At 41.1% G+C, this 9594-nt stretch overlaps 4 protein-coding genes across 5 annotated transcripts in view; 2 read left to right on the top strand and 2 right to left on the bottom strand.

Annotated features, from left to right (window-relative positions):
• The window catches only part of LOC105566255 (snurportin-1), a 4142-nt gene extending 3389 nt beyond the window's left edge, over positions 1–753 (top strand). Inside the window, exon 7 of the transcript XR_001009267.1 lies at positions 674–753. The gene's annotated coding sequence lies outside the window, so the exon portion shown is untranslated. The remainder of the gene's footprint in view (positions 1–673) is intronic.
• On the bottom strand, positions 123–2299 carry LOC105566254 (centromere protein L-like). The gene is made up of 5 exons (XM_012020124.1): positions 1957–2299; positions 1143–1351; positions 654–1045; positions 392–560; positions 123–280 (listed from the first exon to the last, which is right to left on the bottom strand). Exons 1-5 carry the CDS (start codon positions 2102–2104, stop codon positions 191–193), a joined length of 1008 nt encoding a protein of 335 aa, XP_011875514.1. The 5' UTR covers positions 2105–2299; the 3' UTR covers positions 123–190.
• A 1174-nt stretch (positions 2300–3473) lies between these two features.
• Positions 3474–8163, top strand: LOC105566256 (RNA polymerase II subunit A C-terminal domain phosphatase). 2 transcript variants are annotated; one of them, XM_012020126.1, is made up of 7 exons: positions 3474–3934; positions 4370–4673; positions 4934–5178; positions 5260–6076; positions 6145–6312; positions 6430–6691; positions 7237–8163. In XM_012020126.1, exons 1-7 carry the CDS (start codon positions 3699–3701, stop codon positions 7551–7553), a joined length of 2349 nt encoding a protein of 782 aa, XP_011875516.1. In that variant the 5' UTR covers positions 3474–3698; the 3' UTR covers positions 7554–8163. The 2 variants fall into 2 exon arrangements, with proteins under 2 accessions (XP_011875516.1, XP_011875517.1); XM_012020127.1 differs by having other exon boundaries at positions 3867–3934; positions 4354–4673.
• Positions 8164–8182: 19 nt separating this feature from the next.
• LOC105566257 (28S ribosomal protein S17, mitochondrial) lies at positions 8183–9075 on the bottom strand. The gene is made up of 4 exons (XM_012020128.1): positions 8934–9075; positions 8721–8837; positions 8512–8588; positions 8183–8417 (listed from the first exon to the last, which is right to left on the bottom strand). Exons 1-4 carry the CDS (start codon positions 9057–9059, stop codon positions 8240–8242), a joined length of 498 nt encoding a protein of 165 aa, XP_011875518.1. The 5' UTR covers positions 9060–9075; the 3' UTR covers positions 8183–8239.
• Between the last annotated feature and the right edge of the window lie 519 nt (positions 9076–9594).

A 9594-nucleotide genomic window follows, 5' to 3' on the forward strand; every position in this document is an offset into this window, starting at 1 on the left:
AGTTTACGAACGCGCAAAATAATTCAGGATCCTGAATTTTTTTGCGCGTTCGTAAACTTATAAAAAAAAAGTGTCGCAACCTCAGTGCTCCCGACTGTACGTATGTGACATGTAAATGGCTATTACAACAACTGTTATTGTATTTTAACTACATGTCATTCATCTCGCACAATATTACAGTAAGAAAAGTTTATATATCAACTGCATAAAATGTATCAATAGCTTTATCACTGAAGTACACTAATATATTGTTCATAACATCTGCTTTCGTTACTTTCATCTAAAAATAAAAGAACATGGACTACATAACTATTGATTTTATCGAGTAAGAAATATGGTTTAACAATTATTTTTATGTAAAGAGAAAAATAAATATAAAGTCAAAACTCACTTTATTCTCCATTATTGATATTCCAGGCAGATTAATTCTATGCAGCGTACATAATCCCAACTTCAAACCTCCTTCTATTAACATTTGCTTGTGCAACACTTCATAAAACGTTTCTATGTCTTCACGATCAAGGGATACATTAACGTTGGTATCTTGATCTTTAATAATGCTGCAAATCAACAAATAAATTAATAATAGCATAGAATATATGCTACAAATAATACTCAGTATTTTTCGCATAATTAAATGTTTAACATCGTACACCGATAATATTTTTTTCAGGTCTTCGGTGTGAAATTTAACTGTAATGGTATCCGATATTGGTAATTCTGGCACCGTGTATTGCATTTGGACTTCACCAGAAATTATTGACTGCTCCTCTTTGTCGGTTGACATAATTATAATAGGAATCAGCCAGCTCAAGTCATCCTCGTTAGCTGATAGTGCAACTACCGAACAGTCGAACATACGACTGATGATGGCATTCACCGCATCCATACAGTTGCGGGTGCCACGACATAACAGAAGAGGCAATTTTATGGAATTCTGTATACTCGACTCAGTCGACTGCATCCTCCAAGATAATAATAACCCTTTATAAATGAGTTTCTCCACTTCTTTCTCAGGACCACTGGTTTTAGCTACTACTTGAATCTAAAATATATTTTAAACAACTTTAAGTCTTGTATCTCTAATGTTCACGCTTCGAATATAACGTCAAATAAGAAATCAAGAATTATTAAAATCGAACCCCGAGCGCTAGATAGTCCTCGTGATTCGATGAAGACCCTAAATTTTGCGTAACAGAAAACTTGGCGTCGTAAGTCACATTTTCGTGTGACAAGGTGCTCGCAACCTCTTCTCTTAATTTCTTTGCGTACAGCTTGAGATGGACGTCATCCCGCTGAAAGTCAAACAAAGCGGATGCCGCGTAAATGTTCCACGTTTGGCCTGCCAAGTCTGTGAAGTTAATTTATTTGTAAAATTAAAAGAATTAAATTCATAGAGCAATTGAAACGCAATGTTAACGCAGATGTTGATAACGTTTAGGCCCGGTCTACACAGAGTTGTTAGCGGCTGGTCAGAAGTCAGAACTGCGATCGGTCCTTTTTCTTCCATCCAAAAAGGAGGAGGATCAACATACACTTCCGACTTCTGACTAACTCATTGTGGGGCTGCGTTCGGAAACATTTTATCTTATCTGCTCACCGAGTGGCAAACTAGAGGTGCTTTCCAACAACGTACACAGGCGACACTGTGTAACGCAGTGAATCGTTTTATCTTTCTTCGCCGTTGTTAAACGAGGATAAAATGATTTCGTGCTACGCTGCGTCAGTCGGTCTCTTGCTGGAAAACACCCAACGATAAAATGATACACTGGGATACTCGAGTGACGTTTCCGAACGCAGCCCAGAACCGGGCCCTACGCTGGATAACTGATTGCGACACATCAAGATCGAACTACATGACAATGCGTCGGAAGGACAACCTTCTCGCGATACATTCCATCGTTAAAAGTCCACTCTCTAGGTTTTTCTGCTCCGATACGGAGAAGCACGTTGTACCTTCCAGTATGTCTGTATTGTCCTCCTCCGGCATGATACCCAAGCTGAACCGTTGTCGCTCGCGCATTCGCGGCGTACGCGGGGTATACATGACGTTGCTGGCGTTACTGCTGCCCGGCCTAGAGGTACTCTCCGCCCGGTTCATCATACGAACGAAAGATCGCCCGCAGCGGTGGAGAAGTAACGTGAGATTGACAGTTCTTTGGTCGCGGACGCGGACAAGAGCCCGGCACAATTGGCGCGAAGCTCGCGCAAACCGCCAAAGCAACTTCGAAACGACAAGTGAAAACCTCGTCGAATTTGAGCGCGTTGCGCGTGCGGCACGAAGCGCTTTGATACATGATCGGCCATCGCGCTGTATTTTCGTGAATTGCCCTTCCATTTGCGACGCATTTGCGGGACGACGCGACGCGTGCTTCCGCCGGTAAAGAAATTCACGAAAGTCGCTTTAATTTTTTTTAAAACGGTTCTACAATTTTGCGCGCGATAGGTTTGTTTTCTGTTCCTGCACCGGTGAACTAGTGCAGTAAGCTAGAATGAGGAAAAATATGTATCTTACTCTAATTTACTTCTTTTAAGCCCGCTGCAGACGATGCTATTTTTCCTGCTGGATTGCTTGTGATTTACTAAATTACTAGGAATCCTGAGTGCTGAATGGTGCAACGATAGTAATTTATTAGATTGCAAGCAATCCAGCAGAAAAAATAGCATCGTCTGCAGCGGGCTTTACTTCTCGACGCCTCGGTGAGTCAATTCTTGCACTGGCCTAGATTTTCATTTTCTGATTAATTGTTAACCAGAGGACCAGAGGTGAGTCGACTCTCTGTCTCTTCTCAGATAATAACATCGAAAAAGATGAAAAACCGGGCCACTGTAGTGAAAATGCTAAAAGTGAGTAGCTGTGTCTTTCTCTAATCGTCCCATTAAGCCCGTATCAGACTACAGACTATCACACAATGCCAGGCAACAGGCAACAGGAACAGGGAATAAAATTTCTGACGCGTTGGATTGGTTGGTAGAAAATTTCTGACGAATCCAACGCGTCAAAAATTCTATTCTCTATTCCTATTGCCTGTTGCCTGGCATTGTGTGATAGGCTTGAGGATTGGGATTGGGATTAGATTGAAATTTGACCAATCAGAGTAAAACTTACTGAATTTGAGATTAGTAAACTTTACTGTGATTGGTTAAATTTCAATCTAATCCCAATCCCAATCCGTAGTCTGATACGGGCTTTAGAAAGAGACAAAGCCGCTCGCTCTTAGCAGTTTTACTGCATTGTAAGATACAGAATTGATCCCCTGTAGTTTAGTTAAAATGCTAAAAGTGAGCTTTGTGATCTCTTTCTAAGGGGAAGGCTAGAAAGAGTTGCAAAGCTACTTACTTTTAGCATTTTAACTATATAGCGTGAGATACGGAATATGACCCTCCGATGTGCAAATGCTGAACGCAGCAGGACCGCGCGGATCAAGGCAGATCCGCGCCAATCACATCCCGTCGCGCGCTCCCTTTCTCCCTGCCCGTCTCACGCGCACGCATCGGAGCACGCTTGCGTCTTTCGATCGATGTTGACGTGGGTCATGTTTATGTCTCGCGTTGTTTTTGTCTCCCGCGCAAAAACGCAGAACGGTTCTCCCGGAGGGAGGTTAAGAAGGTCCGACGGCATCCCCGCGCTTCGAGGCCCCGTCGATTCCGCGTTACGTCGCCGCGCGCGATAGTCGGATGAGCGCGGCCGCGCGACTATGGCAACGATAGAGGTCACATTCCCGTCGGACGGGCTGCCCGGGAAAATCCTGAAATGGAGGATTCGCTCGGACACGATGGTCGCGGCGGGCAGGATACTGCTGCTGTACCAGAACGCGACGCCGGCCGCCGCCGATGACGAGGAGGCCAAGGAACCGGAGCAGAAACTGCGGGCCACGAACTTCGGCCGCGTCAAGCGGCTCCTGGCCAAGGAGGGCGATGTCATTCAGCCTGGGTATGCATCCTTCCCGCAATTTTTGTTTGGACGACGGTCACACGGATAATTGTCGCGCCGTTGTGCTCCGAGATCTGCAAGCTAGACGGTTTTGAGCATCTTCGAATGAAGAATACGCACGTCTTTGTTTTGCGCTAGGCAAGGATTTTTTAAACATCTTTTTACACCCGACACGTTGCGTCCGTGATGTAAACTGCGACGGAATTTCCCCCTTGAGCCAAGCGCCTTCTGCTCCATTTCTGAAAATAGAAAAGGATAGAAGTCTCTTCCTTTGAGATAAATGTTTGACAATTCAGTGTCGCAATCTTTTTAAATTGAAGATTTTATACGACGTCGTACGTGAAATATTCTTCAAACGAGGCAGCTTTGTGTTGCGTTGCTTATTTAAAATGTACTTGAATTTTGTGATATCTGCATAGTCGGTTAGTATTCCAGGCAAGTGATAGCTCTGCTGGAAGGCTGTACACATCCCACTGTGATGATAGACCTGTGCGCCGAGTGCGGGGCAGACTTGAGGGTGCAGGAAACCAGCAAGGATGGAAACGCGGCTGGAGTGTCTCAGGCCAGCGTGCCTATGGTACACAGCATACCGGAGCTAAAGGTTTGCCCGGAATTGGCAGAGAAAATTGGAAAAGAGGACGAGGAGCGCCTTCTGACGGACCGCAAATTAGTTCTGCTTGTGGATCTCGACCAAACGATTGTTCACACCACGAACGATAATATTCCACCTAACTTGAAGGTGCATGGACATTTTATTGTTTATCTCTAAGTTTCCACAAAGGCCTGTGTCCACGATGCTAGGAACTTGATCCAAGTTCTAGTTCCGAGAAATGTGCTATTCCATAAAGGCTACAAGTTGATTGATCATACATGTCTCGGAAGTAAAACTTGGACCAAGTTCTGGCATCGTGGACACAGGCCTTAAGAGCTGTCGAATTTGTGAGCGTCACTGCAGAACAATCAAAATGTGTTTATTGTGTTTTTCTTTTCTTTCCAAAGGATGTTTTTCATTTTCAATTGTACGGGCCGAACTCCCCGTGGTATCACACCAGACTAAGACCGAACACCCGGCACTTTCTCTCGGAGATGAGCCGTTTGTACGAGTTGCATATTTGCACTTTTGGAGCGAGAATTTACGCGCACACCGTTGCGTCATTGTTAGATAAGGATGGAGTCCTGTTCTCCCATAGGATACTTTCTAGAGACGAGTGCTTTGATCCAGCATCCAAAACCGCAAATCTCAAGTATTTATAAATCATCTTGAATTTTACACAAATAATCAGAGGTGAATATTTTAACATTAATTCTGTATTATATTATTGCAGAGCCTTGTTTCCGTGCGGCGACGACTTAGTGTGTATTATAGATGACAGGGAAGACGTGTGGCAAGGGTGTGGAAATCTGGTTCAGGTTAAACCCTATCATTTTTTCCGTCACACTGGAAATATTAATGCACCACCGGGCTTAGAAAAGGCTGACGTATCGCGTTCGCTGGAGCCAGCGAGTGCGAATGAATGTACAAATGATACGCAAAGTAAGGATAGCAAGAATGATGCGTCCGAACCATTAAATGAAGCCGAACAGTCATTAGACAATCCTGTGAAAGAAACAAATCATGAAGATGAGAAAGAAGAGAAAGATGAGAAGAAAGAAGAGAGAGATGAAAAAGAAGAGAAAGAGGAGAAGATTGAGGACGAGGTGACAGAAACGAAGAATGGGAAAGACGAAAATACCAAAGCAAATGCTGAAGAGAATACTGAATCCAGTGTTCAATCTGATGCCGCGAAGGAGGACGACAAAACTGATAAAGAAGTATCTGATACGGAAGTGGTACCGTCTGCGAAAGCAGACACAGACAGTAAGCAAGCGACGCCAAAGCAGGAAAATAATATAATAGATGAAGATGATGATGATTATCTGTTATACTTGGAAGATATTCTCCGGAGAATTCACACGGAATTTTACGCCACGCTGGACCAAGAGAACGCTCGAAAATCTTTGCGGGATATAATCCCACGGGTGCGTTCTCAAGTTCTCAAAGGATTATACTTGACTTTCAGTGGTTTGATACCCACTCATCAAAAGCTTCACCAAAGCCGTGCATATAAAGTCGCGAGAGCCTTCGGAGCGGAAGTAACTCAAGTAAGGAGTTTTTGTTATCTCTATAATATTTTATTGTTTTTCTATGAATAACAACAGAATTTTGTCAGGATTTGACAGAGAAAACTACGCATCTGGTTGCCATTAGAAAGGGTACGGCGAAAGCAAATTCAGCTAGAAAAGACGCAAACATTAAAATCGTAAATTCTGATTGGCTGTGGACGTGCGCAGAACGCTGGGAGCATGTCGACGAACGCCTGTTTCCTCTCACATCACAGGTATAAATGTCACAATTCTGCAACATTAAGCGTTATTTAAGCACTTATCTTTATAATATATGTTTTTTTAAACGCGTATGTTGCTTTGGCATTAATAATGAACGTGAAGTATTACAGGCACGCGGATCGAGAGTACCACCACCACACTGTAGTAGTCCAGAACGCGTTGAGGATGTAGAAAGCGACAGTACAAATTCTTTTGCCAACTCTATTAATCCATTAATGTCATTCACTCAAGAAGAGATCGAGTTTATGGATAAGGAAGTAGACGAGGACATGGAAGATATGATTTTCGAAGATGAGGAAGATGCGGACGATGCGGAAGAATGTGGTACGAGGATACGTCGTCGGAGCTCCGATTCTGAAGATTCTGTGAATGGTAACGCCATTTTAGGCGATTTGTTAATATGCGACAAGTTCTTTCTTTAATTTTATGTATTGTGTAATACAGGAAACATTTAAAATCGGGATACATATACTGGAACATTTAAAATTATCATTTTATGATGTCAAAGTATTTCGCATGAGTCACAGTTTCTAAACTGCAACTTGTATAAGAAGGTCAAGCTTCTTGATCATTCTGGAGGAAATTTATTTTAAAAATGTACTTATTGCTCGAAAGTTTCTATTCTCCAAGGAGCAACACAGTATGGCGATTTGTTTGCCACAAGATTAAATTGTATATTTTGTAGACTGCTTTATAGAATGGAATTTTTTAATTCCATTCTTAACGTTATATATGTAGGATGTCAAGACCGGGAATGAAACGTGGATTTTGGTTTGACAAATTACGAGGCGATTACTTCAACATTGAGCTTTTCTCAATTTAAAAAATAAATGATAATTATCTGAAATATATCTCAACTTACCAAAAAGTATAAGAATATGGTTGTAGAATTAAACACAATTTTCCTTATGTTACAGATACAGGTGAATTAGGTATTTCCAAAAGAAAGAAGAGAAAAATTTACAATGGCAACTCTGACAGAGGTTCTTCCAAGGATAGAGATGACAATTATGAGAGTGATGACGATGATAATCGCGACAGTGACGACGACGACAATAACGACAGCGATGACGATCTCGTTGCACGTTTCAGGAAAGGGGGAGATTTGCCAGACGACTTGGATCTAGGCGATAACTCGCAAGATTCCGTGGATGATCTCGAAGAGGATAATGAAGATGACAGAGAATGGAATGCATTGGGTGCTGCACTCGAAAGAGAGTTCCTTTCCGAGTGACGTGTATTTGACTATTGGATAATTTACTCAGGATCATGTTATTACGTTATTCAAAAATTTCAAGTTCGATAGCCGAAGCAGGGTTATTGATAATAATAAACGTTACACTTGTGTATACTCTGATAAAATCAAGCAAGATGTAGAAATATTAAAGATTTCAAAAGAGTAGGTCTTGAAGTAGTTGTGATCTATGAAACAAGAACATATAAAAATGAAGAAAAGATTTTCTCTATATCGAAGAATATTCTACATTGAATTTTCAAATTTTGCACATATATTTAAGCGTATGATTAGTCGTTAGCCTTATGTGAGAGAAAAATATAATTATTCTTCTTTAAGAACAATTTGTGGATAGTATTGTAGCACTGTGAATTACACACGTGCCATTGAGTACACTTGCGAGACATTTTCTCACGCAAGAGAAAATCCGTCGAAAATCGAATTTGATCTTTATGTATATACATATAAATAGAATATTAGAGAATGAGAAATTTATTTTCTAATAAATTTTTAGAGCTACCGCTTAATCAACGTTAATAATCATGAATAAGCTTTTGTATCGAGATCCCAGAATGTATCGGAAAATTTGAAAATAAAAACTTGTAGTACATACAACTTGCCGCGTGCGGTTTCCGTTGAATATTTACAATTTATTAATTATTAAATTTCCAAATACAAGTGGTACTTTATACCAGTGAAACAGTGTCTGGCTGCGGGTCATCGGGATTCTCATAATACTTGAGATAGCTTTTCTTGTGAGTGAAGTCACGCGTACCCTCCAGCTTGCCTCTTCGTGGTGCCTTCGAGTAATCGAAGGTCGAATCCACTTTGCCATATAATTTGCTCTCTTCATCTATGTCCTCCCTAATTTTACAAAGAGAGATACGAAGATTTAAACGTTCTTACGCGTGTCAAATGTTCCTAGGTAGTCTCGTAAATCTTTCAACGGTACACATACCTATATCTAGTCGCGACAACTTCCTTTCCTGTGACTGGATCGACTATGTCGCCTAGAGGATAGACCACCTTGACAACCTGCACAGAGATTTTCATTTCTTAAAAACGCAAAGACCATTCATCAAACTTGATCTATTCGAATCTAATCTTTTTCGCGCAATGGCACCGCGTCGGCAGCAATCGAACGTTGCTGCGTAGGACAGCACGTACCTCGTGCGTAATCAGGCGCGTTAATTTCTCTGGTAACGTCTGTATCAAAATCACATCGCCCGTTTTGCACAACTTGTTCGGATCGTGGGCATAAACGAAGTAGTTCTCTCTGAAGTACTGTTGAACAACAGGAGAAAATATAACCTCAATTAGAAATTTGTCCGAGTAAATGTTATTATATGATGTTTAGTACATATGTATGTATATATTAACCATGTGAAGATAATCGTCGAATTGCAATCGTGGTACTCTCACTTTAGCGGCGTTCTGTTTCGACGAAGGCACGCACGTACCTAGAAAAAGCCGCAACGCGGCCTTACCTACTCCTTTCGCGGCCATCTTTAAATTAACGACCGTATGCTTTCTGTTCCTGCACTGATGAACTAGTGCAGTAAAGTAGAATCAGAGAGAGAAAGAGAGAGAGAGAGAGAGATTCAAAGTTTGTAAGATTGCGAAATAAAAAATATACTTGACGTTTTTTACATTTTTAATGTTCTTTTAGGCTTAAATAGTTTTTGCGCTGCTGAATCTTTTTATTGGTTTTTACGTCTAAAATAATACCAGGATAAGTTGCGGACCGCATAGCAGAACGTTTTTATACTTGAAACACTCGGGTCAGAAGTCTAATGAGAAAGATATTGGTATTTGAAATTTTCAATTTTTTAATCGTGAGCAATTTGAATTTGGCTTTATAAAATTACAAAATTCTTCCACACGATTACAGTACACGTAAAAACAAAGCGGGGGGTTCACGACTTTATATAAAAAACGAAGAGAAATTAAAAATATCGCTTTATAAGTAATTGTAGTTAGGCTTCACATGCTGATATTTTTAATTTCTCTTCGTTTTTTATATAAAGTCGTGAACCCCCCC

This window comes from Vollenhovia emeryi, unplaced genomic scaffold, assembly GCF_000949405.1.
Source record: "Vollenhovia emeryi isolate VEMERY1.0 unplaced genomic scaffold, V.emery_V1.0 DF939146.1, whole genome shotgun sequence".
NCBI lineage: Eukaryota > Metazoa > Arthropoda > Insecta > Hymenoptera > Formicidae > Vollenhovia > Vollenhovia emeryi.